Source organism: Lathamus discolor, chromosome 6 (genome assembly GCF_037157495.1).
Source record: "Lathamus discolor isolate bLatDis1 chromosome 6, bLatDis1.hap1, whole genome shotgun sequence".
Taxonomy (NCBI): domain Eukaryota; kingdom Metazoa; phylum Chordata; class Aves; order Psittaciformes; family Psittacidae; genus Lathamus; species Lathamus discolor.
Genome location: NC_088889.1, coordinates 20,830,903 through 20,845,938, shown reverse-complemented (window position 1 = coordinate 20,845,938; position 15,036 = coordinate 20,830,903). Strand labels below are relative to the sequence as shown.

The window sequence follows — 15,036 nt, the reverse complement described above, 5'->3', positions numbered from 1 at the left end:
ACAAAAAAAGCAATGAGTGAGAAATTTAGTTTGAAATAACAGAATGTGGGTTACCTGATGTGCAAAAACTGAGGGATTAGGTTCCAGACTATCTTTCTCAGCTGCTGAAGATTTTGGGACACAACTCTTCTGGCACACCTTTTGTTGAACCTGCTCCATGTCTTCTTTATCTGACTGATTCTTGACATCACTACATTTCCCCTTTTTTGTAAGAAATGAAAGAAACAAACAAGTATTCAAAAAGCCCTAATCAAACCTGCTCAGTAGTAATAACAGTGCTCGAGACGACAAAGTTACAGAGCCCGTAATTATAGGTAGATGAGGAAAACCACAGTTACATCTCTACTGTGGGCAGGGTTATGGCAGAGGAAACCATTTAGAAGCAGCAGTGCTATAATTTTGTTATAAATTTGTAGAAAAATTGCAGTTGTAATTCCTCTGACCTATGCTACTCATCTTTCATTATTCTAAGCATGGACCTTGAACTGTGTACCCCTGGATGTAGTCTTGAATGCACTTTTTAGAAGGTTTAGCTTCTTCCTGGGGCTCCGATCTTGTACTGTAGACAGAGAGTCTGTGGTTATGACACCCAGCCAGGCAGGATATTCCCATGGGCAGCCTGGGGATTTGCAGTATTTACATGCTAAGGTATTTGCTGACTGTAAGTTCTGCCCAAGTTTGTTTATCATATGGAGACAGATAAAATAAATCAGCCAATCACACAAACTAAAGAATGGCAAAACCTTACAGTATGACCATGGGAGAGAGAGCACAGCATCAGGGACCTGTCCATGCTGCACAGGTATCTCAGCTAGTGGCTACAATTCAGATGTACTGAAAGTAGCCCAGAACAACCAGAATAAATTTACCCTAATTCTCAGCCACCTCATGGGTGCATACTATGCTCTATCTTGTCATAACTACACTGCTTATACCCCTCTTAGGCTTTCTGTCTGCAACATGAACTTAGCCTCTTCCCACTTATTACAGTTCCAACTCCTAAAAGCTGCTCTAGTCTGTCAAAATTCCCCTTGTACCAGGGTGCACAAAACAGGACACAGCATTTCAAATACAGCCTCATACATGCAGTATATGTAAATTAGAAATCTAAATAAAATAGACTCAAGCACAATAACGGAATTCAAGGCAAATGGTAAGATGACCTCACAATACATCCAGGTGACTCAGAATGCAATATCCTTAGGAAGCCACTAATGAAGAAAATATAAATCCCTCCATATCGGTTTTAAATGTACAGAAAAGGATTCAGAGAGTTAATGCATACTAAGTATACAGCACATCAGACAAAAATAGCTTGATGTAACTTAAGTTTTTTACTATTTATCAGAGGTATCCCCACTACATATACTCTTAGACTCAATCACTGTTGCATAATCTCCTGTCCAGTTACCTCTGCTGGATGTGTTGCCTTTCTTGTGTCATCACCTTCAATATCAACACCATCCTGATGTCTTTCCAGTTCTGCTTCACCACCCTGAACTGCATTGTCCAAAACTTCATCTTGAACCCTACTACGCTTTTCCATACTTGGGCTCTCTTTATCAGCATCCCCCTGCTTTGAAAAATACAAGATGTTTACAACTAGTAAAAGCCACAGTCCAAAATCTGAGTTTACAAAGAAATGACACACGCCACAAGCTATCTTCAATTAACTTAATGAATGAAGGAAAAGGCTGAGGTAACCCAAACCCAGAGTCTTTTAGCAACACCTGTTCAGATCAGTTTGCCATATCAGGACTTTAATCACTATGAAGAGTTTCAGGAGAAACTGAACTGGAGTAAGTGCTCACATTATTTTCAATACTCTCATAGAAGTTTCTATTTAGACACATTTGGCAACTTTTAACTACCGGTCTTTTTCCTTCTCCAGAAATGCCAGTACAGATGGTTTCTACTCTCATAATATGGATGGTCATCTCTCCCTACTGCTATTACCACTCAATGTTCAGGTCAGTGAGGGAGTTCTCCAAATTGTTCCCTCAGCTTTGTGCATGTGAAGTCGTTTACAGTATGACTGTCTTTCTTTATGTCCCCTAAAGATCAGCAGTTCCAGGTCAGTGATCTCTCATTATATCACATTTGTCACCACGTAGCTGACCAAACCTGTTGAAATCACAGGTATGTGGCAGGTTTTGCATCATGGAGAAAGCACGTCCAAGCCCTGTGGGCTTATAGAGATCATCACATTAATCTCTCACACACTTCTCATGTGCAAGGCTGAAGGGATAATTTGGAGAAGATACTTTATCACTCCTTTCATCAGAAAAGTAAATTAAGTCTCTGCAAGACTACAAATTTTAAGGAATGAAATACGCATTTCTAGTGGACAGACACACACGGATGTATATACACTGACATGTATTGGAACATATTGGTCAGGCACCTGAACAGTCTGCCTCAATTTATCCTTGCTTTGACAGACACCCTGCAAAAGGCTGTCTGACAATACACTGTTTTCCTCCAAAAGTGGATCATTTTGCTTCTCCTTCTCTGTCATATTTCCATTTACATCTTGACTCTAAGAGAAATGATATCAAACAAAACCTATTTGTGTGACTGTAAATATTGGATTTTACCATTAGATCTCTGAATGGCAAAAATTGTTATCTAGGAAAACAAACAGAACAAATACTGTGCTGCAGTTGTAAACGAGCCTTACTGGTTTAAAAGAAGCTCTCAGAGTTCTCTCACAGAAGTGTATCTGAAATTTTCTCATCTATACACCTTCTCCCTCAGTGTCCTGATCAAGGATACCTGTTCTAATTAAGTGCAAGGGAAAGCTGTACTACACTTTTGAATAGATACTACTGGCTTGTTACAGACTTCTTATAACAAATTAAGGGAGTTCTTCCCCAGATATTTGATTTTTATACAATTGTACTTACAGAAGGCTTAATTTCAGTGAAATAAAGGATGTATCTGAGAGACAGATGCCTTTTTAACCCGTCTTCCACTATCATTACTGTCAGCAAATATACTCACATCATGCTTTTCCGAAGGCTCCTTTAACTCCAGTGCAGTTGGGCTCTCTTCTGCAGCAACAGGAGTATCAGAAGTGATCTGTATGTCTCTCTTCAACATTGTATCTGCCTTATCTTTCATCTGTATTTCAGTACCAAACTCATCTTTAAACTCAAGGGCTCTACTTGAAATATTTTCTTTCTTTTGCTTGACATTTTCAAGTCTCTCTTCCAGACTTCTGTGTTCACTCTGAAGTGTTTCAATCTCATCCTTAATAAACTTCTGTCCTGGTGAAGAGGTGTTTTGTTTAACAGTTTCTGCTAAAACCAAAATCTTCTTTAACATGTCTTCGCATTGACTAAGAGGTCCTTGTTGTTCCTTTAAACACAAAGAAACATTTTATTGGAAAGTATCCTCAATATATTTAATGTTAAGATCTAAAGTCAATCACTAAAATCATAAACATTTGTTATGAACAACAAAGTGTGCTGAAAAGCACACGCAGACCTATTTGCTGCAAAAGGTCAAATACTAAACTAGCAATTTCAGTTAGTCATTTTAATAAGCAAAGAACACCTGAAGCTATAAGCATCAAGACAATGATAAAATAATCAGATGGTATGTTGTGAGGTGCATGATGATCTTTCCAAGTTCTGAGCAAATAATCCCCACCCTCTCTTACTCCTTTTTCCTAGTTAGAGGTATAGCAAATACTGGAGGATGGGGAATTGCAGTGATCCATATCTGAGCTATTGTCTCAGCTTTCAGTAGCTCTCTATGCTCACAGCTACAAGACTTTGTTATCCAACCTCCCAAAGTGCAAACGAATGTTTACTCATGTGTGTGTGAAGGATGCTTCTTAAAAATGTTCACCAACATCTTTCTAAGCTTTCTGCTCTGGCTAATTTAAAGACACTGACTAACACCAAATTTAAGCTCTCTCCTAGTTATGCCCAGACAGAAAACATCAAAACCCCACAAAATTCAAACAACAACAACAACAAAAAAAAAAAAACCCCAAATGAAACAACAAAATTGAAGAAGCCTGTGTGCTTGAGCTAGGACAATTCTATCTTCAGTTCAGCTGACAATAAAAGTACACTCGGTTTATTAAGACTGTGTTTAGGCCTACAGTTATCTTGATAAAATGAATATAACATATACTTCATATTTTGGAAAGATTTCTTATTTTTCGGAGGTTTGACACATTACCAGTTCTTGTCAATAAATGTGATAGTCTGTACAAGTCCCTAGGACATAGACCCACTTTCTCCATGATGCAAAACGTGCAGCATACCTGTGATTTCAACTGGGCTTGCTCCACTGATGGTTGCTCTGTTGCTGGACCTTCACAATCAGCAAGCTTCTCAGAGAGTGTTTTCAGCTCAGTGCTCAGGCCTGATACCATATCCTGAAACTGCTGGTGCTCTTGAACATGACTTTCCAATGTCTGCACTATGGTCTAGAAACCAAGGAATTTCTAGGATTAGTCTATCACTAGCTCAAACAAACGTAATTTACCCACAGACTATTACAACTTTCCCAGGACCTCAGCAGCACAAAAACCCTGCCTGCTATAAAATATATAGCTAACCACAGGTGCACAAAAAATACCTGGCCCTCTTTCCAGCACATCATGGCCTCCATGGTGAACAGAATGTTCATTAGTAGCACGAAGCAGAGGAGTTTGCACTGCATAATAATATACCTCTAAAAGTGATGTCTACTATTCAAAATAGATTAAAGATTAGATGCAGAATGCCACACAGGGTACAAAAGCAATTTGCCCTAAACTGGATGGAATCAATAACAAACAAGATGCAGAAAAGGCCATTCATCCTTCCAAAAGAAAAAAAATAAATAACCAGGTTATTGTGGCTTGGAGTTTATAGGAACAAATGCTTCAAATTACAGCTATCTGAATTTGTTTATACAGGTACAAAGTGTTCTTCATACTTCCTGTGGTTTCATTTGTTTAAATTTATCCCTCTGCAACGCACAAAGTGGTGAAAAAAATGATCTGCTGCTGCTCTTTTTCCCACTGGGGAGAGGGGAAGGGGGGACGGGGAAATTCCCTGTTCTACAGAGGAACTTTCAACCCCCAGTTTTACCTATAAACTTGCTATCTGAATGACACTACAGGCAAACAGTGAGAAATGTAATCAACAGGCATACCAATAATCCTGTAAGGAAAGAGAGTGAGATTCCAACCTGTAGCTGGCTAAGCAGATTTTCATGTTGTTGCTTTAATTCCAACCATTCCAACTCTGTGAAGCAAGGATCCCCAGCGTGACCCTGTAGGTGATCTTCTTGGCTTTTCAATTCATTAAACAGGGAAGTCAAATCTTCTGCTTTCTGCAGGAGGCTGGAATAGTTTGTCAGCTGAGCTTGCTTCTCTCGTAAACCAGGCTGAAGGGCAAAACCTATCTCCTGTTGCTGTTTCTCCAGATTGGTTAAAGCCAGTCTCAGATCTTCTTTGCTTTGCTCATATTGCTCCCTGTTGAACTGAAGTTGCTCCTGAGGACTAATAAAAAATATTGTGTTTAATAGTATTAAAAATTTTTATTAATTTTCTAGAAAATGTCAAACTGAACAAGTCAACAATTAGACTGAACTTAAGCATACTGAATACTTTGTTTTCAGGTTTTAAATTGCTGAAGTTATTGCTACTGAACTGGACAAGTGACTAACCCGCTAAAACCTTAGCCTTCTAAAGCCTTAGTTTCTAGCATCTGAGATGTGATGTTCAGGCTTCATATTTTTTCACTTTTCATTACAGCAGAAGTTCTGTTTAAAAACTACACTATGGCTATGAATCCATTTTCTTTAACAGCTTCTTATGACAGTCTCCTGAAAGGGAATGTTCTGTAGATGATACACATTGCATTAGTTGAGATGGGAGGTGCAGGAGTGTTTTAGAGATATAGACAACAAAACTAGCATATGGAATATGGGTCATGATAGCACAATCCAGTGCCTACTTTCCTGACCTTGAAATTGGATTGGAGATTGTGTGCTTTATGAGCATGCATGCTGGCCTGCTGCAGGTGAACAAGTTGCATCTGCCCACAGGAAATATGCAACTATGATCAGTGAGACAAAAGTAAGATTTCTATGTTCACATTTAGTGATGAAGCTCAGATATTTTCCAGATGGAACTTAAACGCCAACATTTGAAATTATGATCCCACACAATCAAATCCAAATAAATAAAGTCTGGTTATAATTCTGTAAAGTACATGAGGATAAGTGAAGACAAAAGCAAAACTTTAGTGTTTCATCTTTTGCTCTTTATGATTTGTATTTTTTGGAAAATGAGAAATAAAGTGTTAGCCTCACATATGTCAAGTACTCTTGCTTCAAGTTCCCTATTCCAGCTTTGCATTGCTGCCATTACCATGTCACACCTGTTATTCATAGATCTGATCCTGCAAAGTCCTGAACATCTCTTCAGACGTACTCAGCACCCTATCTCCTCCCTCCAACATATTGTGAAGAGGGTGCTCTGCATTCTGCTGTATTGAATCCAATACAGTCAATGCTCTACCTTTCTGAATGCCACTTGTATTGCTTGCATCAAGTGCTCAGTAATAACAGAAGGCAACTAAATATTCTCAAAAATACTTGTTTTAGTAATTCATTCCCTGGACATTTTTAAAGAAGCATACAGCAAAGTTCCCAGTGTGTTTACTTAAAGCTGGTTCAAGGAGGTTATGGCAAACAAATCTCTTGAAAGTGTCTATATGTGCAAGTTTATCTTCATGCAACATACCTGAAATCATCTGATACGTTTTAAAGGATCAATCTGGCTCTAAGACAGTTGCCACAGTGCCAGCAACACTGAAGTGCCTTTACCAGCTGCTACAGCCAAGAATGCCTCTCAGAAAGCCAGAATAAAACAGGCTTTAAAAACAATTTAAAAATTCCAACCTCCTGGATTTACCCCAAACTCTCTTCTGAAACAGTACAAATCTGTGGAAAGGTAGATCCCACCTTTGCTAGGCACACCTGGGGCACAGAGCAGGGAAGGGCCACCCCTGTGGCTAAATCAGTGTACCCTCACTGCACAGCCTAACGCAACAAGGAGCATTGGGTGCATATTTGTTTGGGTTTTTTGTTCTTTTTTTTTCCATTTTCTTACAGGAGTGGATGAGCTACTTCAGTATCAAAAGCAAATCTGAGGCAAGCTAGGCAGACCCAATCAGCTGTCCTGCCACATCCCTTACACCTCCTGGCTACACCCCCCACCTGACCTTTCAATCCAACACTGCAGAAAGACAAGTATTTCTGTAGGTATCTCATTCTGTCCCTAAAGAACACAAATTCAATGGAACTGGTACAGGAAGAAGAGAAGAAAGTCAGAATAGCAGAATTACCTCTTGGCAAATTCCACATTACCTTCGATATTCAGTGGCTAGCTGACAGGTGCTTTCCCACTTGTGCTGGAGCTGAGAAATAGTCTGCTGAACCATTGGCTTCTTATTTTTTTCATTTCTCATTAAAGTTTCTCCTAGAGCTACCATGTTCTGTATTTTGGCCTCTCCTGCATCTTTGAGAGCTGTGATTTCCTGTATTAAACAAGACGGAGATGCAGTACATCCACAACTATTTTTGGGTACAAAATAGAAGGTACTACCAATGAGTTGTCCATACTTTGTACACTGCTGTTCACGACAAAAGAATTCTCTTTCCAATATATTACATAATTGATTCATAAATGGACAGATTACCTAGTTTTAGAATGTCTGGGATAATGAAGCTGATATATTAATTGTTCTCTACGTAAAAAAAAAAAAACACAAACCAACCCACAGTATTGTGCTGATAAATAAAAAAAAAATGCTTCAAATCTTAGAGAAAGAGATCTGTCACAATGCCACCCCTTCCACATATAAAACCCAGCATCTTTATCCTAAGTAGTCAGAGAAAGGAGATACTGAAGAAGCCTGAGAGACCCACCACTCAGGCAGTGAAGCAGCCCAGCACAATGGCACTTCAGCACACCTGAAAAGCCATGAGAGATGTCCCAGCTATAATACTGACCACACTCTTCACCTCTGGAGCAGGCTACGATGGGAAGGTGCACAGCCACCTGGCGCTGCTCCACCCAGGCATGCAACAGAGAATCTCATCTTATATGCGTAATAAGCTACACAAAAACAAATCAACCCATCCAAACACACTTCTCTGCCCCCAAATAAGTCACAAAACCACAGGCAACCAGCAGTGACAGTATCTTTTACAGGGTAGTGACTCATAAAACATTCCCCTGATATTAGCATGAACTATGAAGTGGAAAAGGAATACTTTTTACACAATACCTTTACTTGATTTATCCTTTCGTCTGATGGCAACTCACTTTCCTGTGAACTCAGCTTACTAATAGCCTCCTCGAGATTTTTGATCCAGCAAGAAACATCCTGGGCAAGTTCTTCAAAATTCTGTCCTTCCACAGGAAGTCTCTCGATATTCCCTGCCATTTCACTTACATGTGTTACCAGTGTCTGGTATCTACTAATAAGATCACTGGCTTCTGAAACAGTTTGATATTCTGTTAGCCCAGCCTCCTTCAAGGAACTTGCAAGCTGAGCCATGGAGTCAAATGGTTTTCTGAAAAATACAAAAAACTAATAAACACCTATTTGTTGTGACAACAACTTCTTTAGAAGACAGTTCTTAGATAGAGACCAAAGAAAACAATACCTCTGCATTAACAATGTTCTAAACAACTTTTCAAGTTTTGTCTCATCATTTTTGATCTCCTTCAGTTTTTCTTTCTGAGCAGTGAGCCATCCTTCCAAGACTGTACTGCTTTCTTCAAGGCTAAAGAGAATATAAATACATACATAGGTCAAAGTAAGAGACATTACATGACTAAAACTTGCTGACAGCAGTGTTTTGCGGAAAAAGTAACATAATGTACTTCATCATGTAGTTTTAAGCACAAGCTTAATTTTTAGTATCTCAGTTCAGGTCACTAAGACTATCCATAAGCACATAGTCCTATATAACACTGAGTCTCCTATGAAGTGAAAAAACACACAAAGCATATAACAAAACACTCATTACCTTTTATGAAAATCCATCTTTAATAAAAAGCAGGGTTGTTTGCCATTTGCTATGACTGTTTAATAGTGAATCATTTTGCATCCCTTGTGATTAATATGTCAGAAACTACATTAGTTCCCTACCTACTGAGCTGCTGGAGAGATGCACCAAGTTCCTTTGCCCGTTTCTGACATTTGGATATCAATCTTTGTAGTTCTGCTTCTTGATCTCTCACACGGCTGTTAAGGTGGTTAACGCTTGCTTTAGGCAAATAATGCTTCACTTTATTCAATAAAGTTTTAACTTCTTGGATATCTCTGTCTTTACCTTCAGATGTTAGGAAGTGCTGAATAAGAGCACAAACACAAGATGCATCTGTCAAATTTTCTGTTGTATAATAGATACTTATGTTACAAGAGTTTTTCAATTCCTGTTATCTCCATAATACTTTCTACAGCAGTTCCAGTCCCTGAAACAGAATATATGATAATTGACAGTTTGCTGACAATTCCACTTGTAAATTGAAAAGTTGCTGTTTGCAAAATAAGGAGAAAGTGAGGCAGATGACTTGGATTTACCTCTCTACAGTACAAATACACAGAGAAGAAATAGGCAAGCAGCATTCAAATGTAGCACTGGCATCACTATGTCTTCTGCTGCTGCTTAACTGTGATTGCTGCTCACAGATGTTGTGATTTTCCCTCTTTTCTGTTCATTCTGTCTCACTTAAGAGTGAAAATTTGGCTACAGCAAAGTGAATGCAATTTTTCATATTTGAGTCAAATTGGGGTCAGAATTTCATTTTACTCTCCACCTATTTGATTTTCTGCATCTTTGCACATTGAAGTACTTGGTCCATTGACTTTCACTAACTACTGCCTGTCTCTCACTTGCCCAGCTATGTCTGAACATGAACACTGATACTCTACTTTGAAATAGCTTATTTTCAATCTACTTACTGACATAATGCTTTAAGTTACAATAAATGTTCTTTCAGCCTCAAGTTACGAAACTACTGTAGATGAATTTGCTCCCAAGAACAGTCTCCTGTGTAAAAAATAAAACTTAAGGGGACAGTCAACTTTAGAAATTTGAACATTTTAATACTTTACCTTTAGCCTCTGCAGTCTTTCTTCCAGTATTGATTTTGTTTCTGAGGGGTCAAAGCAGTCCTTCAAAGAGAGCTGAGTGCTGCTGAACCAGTCATTAAAATTCTTGCACTGACCTGAAAAAAAGATACATTCCAATTTTCTTCATTAACCATATTGTGTAAAAGAAAATCTCATTTAACATGAAGATTTCAGACAATATGTAATTACATTTGTCAGTGCTACTGTCAAAGGCTGCTTTGCACACCAGGACACGTGACAAAAAATGCTGTAGCTCATATTTTTTTCTAACTGACAATAAACATATCTGTTCATTTGGGAGGGACAGTCTGCTTCCCGGGTTTGCCTACTGGCAACTTTTATCATTTCCACACAAATAAATATCACTCAAAAACTATCTGAAGATGAGACTGCCTTTGGGCCTAATTCTACACTTGCACAAGCCTGTATCTGTATAAAACCAAAAATTACCTAATAATGTTATTCATTCTCATAACTAAGATTGAGTAAAAAATTACTGGGAAAAATGAAAACGTTTTGATTTTTGTATTTTTTCATGTAATGTTCTGACATACATTCCTGAATTATGATTTATATTTCCTCTATTTTTTTACATGTAAAAATAAGAAACAAAATACTTTTATTCAGATTGAGTGTTTTTTTGGAATCAAAAGCCATTTTTATCCAAATCTTTATCTTGTTCAGAACCCTGAAGCTGTTTGAGCTATTGAAGCAGTTTCAGACACCAAGCCAAGAATAAATTAATTGTATAACCTTTAAGAGATTATGATGGTCAATACAAACCTATAAACCTATGTAAATGCGAAATGTGTTTGCTTACGGTTCAGAACACCAATAAAGTGATCTTGAAACACATGTTTCTTCTTATTAAATAAATCAGTGACACATTTAAGCTGCTTATTTAATTCATCCACATCAGGACAATCTGTCTCTTCTTGGAGTAGTGTCACATAGTGTTCTTGTTGCAGAATTTTCTGGTGTATCTCCTGAATATAAAAAAAAAAGACAACTGTTACAAAGAAAATGCTGAAGTGCAAGCAGAAGTTTCCTTTAGTACAGAGTTACTGTTGTACCAACCAGAGTTTTGCAAAAGGATTTAGTCCTGTCTATGTGCCAAAATAATTTCTGAAAGTATACTGAATTAATAAGGCAATCAAATAGGTAAATACAAGCACTAAACTCTCCTTGAGCAGTACGTATACATCTGTATGCATACCTAATCACACATATAGTCACTCTTGCACAGTTTCGCATCACAAAAAATAGGTGCGTGAAGTCCACAGTAATATAGTATGTTCCAGAGAATATAATATCTAGAAGCTATAATGCCTTAGCTGCCACAGGTATTATTCTACTCCTAAATGCCTTCCTCTGTAGATCAAGTCCCTGTGGGTTGAAAACAACTTGGAGGGAGCTGAGAGAATTAATTAAAAAAGCATCTTTCTTCCAATGCCTGTGATTTCACTGCCTCAAACACTAGCAGTCTGACGCTCAGAACATGCATAATCCACTCAACAGGAGGCTTAAATCTTGCCAGCCTTCAACCTCCAAGCAAGAAGCAGCTTTATTCACCTCTCTCCCTGGTGCAAAGAGTATGAAAAGTTGGCTCAAATTGCCTACTGGGAGCTTCCCTTTCACAAAGACAACCTCTGTGTATTACCCAGTCTTGGAAAAGATATAACCTAGTACCCCCACTACTGCTTCAGCCTACAGTGGGTAGTACACTGTTGTCATGCCCATCACTAACTATTTGCAGTAGCTGCAAGGGATAACTAACTACATCTGATAACATACAGTGAAAACAGGCTTGCTTTCATGCTTCTGGCAGCTTAAGGAAATATTCAAGCCAGGCTCTTCACCTGAGTTATTCTAGCACTTTACAACATACATAGGAGAAACACTTAGGAAGTCTTGCCCAGGAGAGAAATAATGAACAAAATTATAAAAGATGCATAATTTGTGGCATGCTACCTCTAACTTCGTAAAGATCTCTAACGTGTCAGAAGGAGATAAAGCTTTTAAAAGCGATTCAGTCATTCCAATCTGTGTCTTGGCCAAATCAAGGTCTCCTTTTAGTTCTGCTGTATTCAAGCTGAGTTCGCTGGTCCCCCTCTTCGTTGACAAGAGCTCTTTTATTAACTCCATTTTCTGCACAACAGATGATCTGATGACCTTAAAATTGAAAATAAAACATAGTTGAGAAACTATAGCAGATTGATTTCCTACAATATTACTGAACTCCATGACAGACATAAAAACCAATAAAATTACCTGAAATCCAGATATTTCAATCACAGCTTGTTCCAGTTTCTTTCTCTCCCACTCCACAAATTGAAAAATAATAGTATTTAAGCGCTCCTCTTCCTAACATGGCTGATTTCATCTTTATTTGTGATGGCATTTACTGGTGCTGCTTTACTAACAAATTTCTTTGTCAGTCTACCCTCAGCTGGATGAAGGCCTTACCTCCACTTTGGCTACCACGAAAAAGAGGGTGCCAGCTCCCACTTTAACACGCCTCCCTGCAGTGATCCCACTAGGGCAAATTTCCCATGCTGATCCAAACAACAGGCAAGGAGAGCAGAAAGGTAGGGAGCTCTGGCTCAGACCAGTCACAAGGAACAATAGGTCCTTAACCCTGTCCTTAAGGCTTGTGTAGATTTGCAAGAGACAGCAACTCAAGGGCATTTGTTGCTCCCAAGGAGCAGTGTGGACAGTACAAGGTTGCCGAGCCTTTTCCTAAGCTCCTTAGATCACTTTACCCAGTGAATCTCCTCTGAGTTCACTGCCTGCTGAGGATAAACACAAATACGCAAACCAGGTCAAGCTCAAGGTGCATCTGACAGACACTGGGATCACATGTTTAGGGAACTGGTACAGGACAAAGGTAGGCTAATGTGGTCTCAAGCAGTGGAGAACAATTTATTCTTTGCTGTGTGAAGTTAACACGAAAAGATGCAGATCTCCTTATGATATCCCAAAGGAAAACATCACAGGAAAACACCACTCTATGCAAATAGCTACATGCTACCAAGATACCTTAAACCATATCCAGGTAAAGGTATAGTTTAAAACAGTCAGCATGCTGAGTTACTGGGATCCCCAAAGGGATGATAAGGCCCACTGTTACTGGCCAACAGCTAAAAGCCAGGAATCACTCATATTGGCCTCTTTCAGCAGGTCTGCAAACAGTTGGGTCACATCTAAGTTCCTAAAAGGCACAGGAATGAAAGAGGCCTTTGTGTTTAAAATGACAGGTTTGGTTCTAACAGCTGTAGGAAGTCAACAAATGAAAAGTCTCCCACAGCATCCTCATAGATAAGCTAAGGAAGTGTGGGCTTGATGATCAAGTAGTGAGGTGGATCGAGAACTGGTTGAAAGGAAGAAGGCAGAGAGTTGTGGTCAATGGCGCAGAATCTAGCTGGAGGTCTGTGACTAGTGGAGTTCCTCAGGGGTCGGTGCTGGGACCGGTGCTGTTTAATATTTTCATCAATGACCTGGATGAGGGAACTGAGTGCACCCTCAGCAAGTTTGCTGATGACACAAAACTGGGAGGAGTGGCTGACACACCAGAGGACTGTGCTGCCATTCAGCGAGACCTGGACAGGCTGGAGAGTTGGGCGGGAAGAAACTTGATGAAATTTAACAAGGGCAAGTGTAGAGTCTTGCATCTGGGGAAGAACAACCCCATGTACCAGTACAGGTTGGGGGTTGACCTGCTGGAAAGTAGTGAAGGGGAAAGGGACCTGGGGGTCCTGGTGGATAGGAGGATGACCATGAGCCAGCAATGTGCTCTTGTGGCCAAGAAGGCAAATGGCATCTTAGGGTGCATTAGAAAGGGAGTGGTTAGTAGGTCAAGAGAGGTTCTCCTCCCCCTCTACTCAGCCTTGGTGAGGCCGCATCTGGAATATTGCGTCCAGTTCTGGGCCCCTCTGTTCAAGAAGGACAGGGAATTGCTTGAAGGAGTCCAGCGCAGAGCCACAAAGATGATTAAGGGAGTGGAACATCTCCCTTATGAGGAGAGGCTGAGGGAGCTGGGTCTCTTTAGTCTGCAAAAGAGGAGACTGAGGGGTGACCTCATCAATGTTTACAAATATGTGAAGGGTAGGTGTCAGGATGATGGAGCTAGGCTTTTTTCAGTGATATCCAGTGATAGGACAAGGGGCAATGGGTGTAAACTGGAACATAGGAAGTTCCACGTTAACATCAGGAAGAACTTCTTTACTGTAAGAGTGACAGAGCACTGGAACAGGTTGCCCAGGGGGGTTGTGGAGTCTCCTACACTGGAGATATTCAAGGCCCGCCTGGACAAGTTCCTGTGTGATGTACTGTAGGTTACCCTGCTCTTGCAGGGGGGTTGGACTAGATGATCTTTTGAGGTCCCTTCCAACCCTTGGGATTCTGTGAAAAGTCACTGCTAATAGCCAACAAAATGCTTCCAATTCTCTTTGGCTTGATTTAAGTCAAACCAAGACATGTTTGTGGCAAAGATGATAACAGAAGCATGGCTTCAGTAACGAGTACTGGCGTATTAGCTGTAAAAGTGTCTTCATACCTGTAGCTCCAGTGGAGGTTCATCACTATTTAAAAGTTCTTCTATCTCAGCCACTGTGTTATCGAATTTCTGCAGTTTCTCCTGTTGGGCTTGTAAGCATGCCTAAAGGTGGAAAAACACATTGGTAACTGTGTTTCCCCCAGATTAAATTTCCATCTTTCTCTTAGAAAATTACATCGCTAATATTGTGATTCTGCAATGCGGCATATAGAGCTTCCACAGCTGATCCAGATCCTGATTTTAGTAATTCAGACCTTTTTTTGTGTTAGTCAGAAACACTGTTTCACAGGCAAAGCAGTTGTTAATGCAAATCTACCATAA

At 39.6% G+C, this 15,036-nt stretch overlaps 1 protein-coding gene across 1 annotated transcript in view; it reads right to left on the bottom strand.

The window, feature by feature from the left end:
- The window catches only part of SYNE2 (spectrin repeat containing nuclear envelope protein 2), a 175,578-nt gene that overhangs the window by 117,282 nt on the left and 43,260 nt on the right, over window positions 1–15,036 (bottom strand). Inside the window, exons 33-45 of the mRNA XM_065683130.1 lie at window positions 14,716–14,817; window positions 12,132–12,332; window positions 10,981–11,146; window positions 10,143–10,255; window positions 9,174–9,376; window positions 8,686–8,805; window positions 8,304–8,592; window positions 7,381–7,550; window positions 5,194–5,506; window positions 4,280–4,444; window positions 3,004–3,360; window positions 1,412–1,573; window positions 55–201 (exon numbers count right to left, since the gene is read on the bottom strand). Coding sequence (XP_065539202.1) covers window positions 55–201; window positions 1,412–1,573; window positions 3,004–3,360; window positions 4,280–4,444; window positions 5,194–5,506; window positions 7,381–7,550; window positions 8,304–8,592; window positions 8,686–8,805; window positions 9,174–9,376; window positions 10,143–10,255; window positions 10,981–11,146; window positions 12,132–12,332; window positions 14,716–14,817 — 2,508 coding nt within the window. The remainder of the gene's footprint in view (window positions 1–54; window positions 202–1,411; window positions 1,574–3,003; window positions 3,361–4,279; window positions 4,445–5,193; window positions 5,507–7,380; window positions 7,551–8,303; window positions 8,593–8,685; window positions 8,806–9,173; window positions 9,377–10,142; window positions 10,256–10,980; window positions 11,147–12,131; window positions 12,333–14,715; window positions 14,818–15,036) is intronic.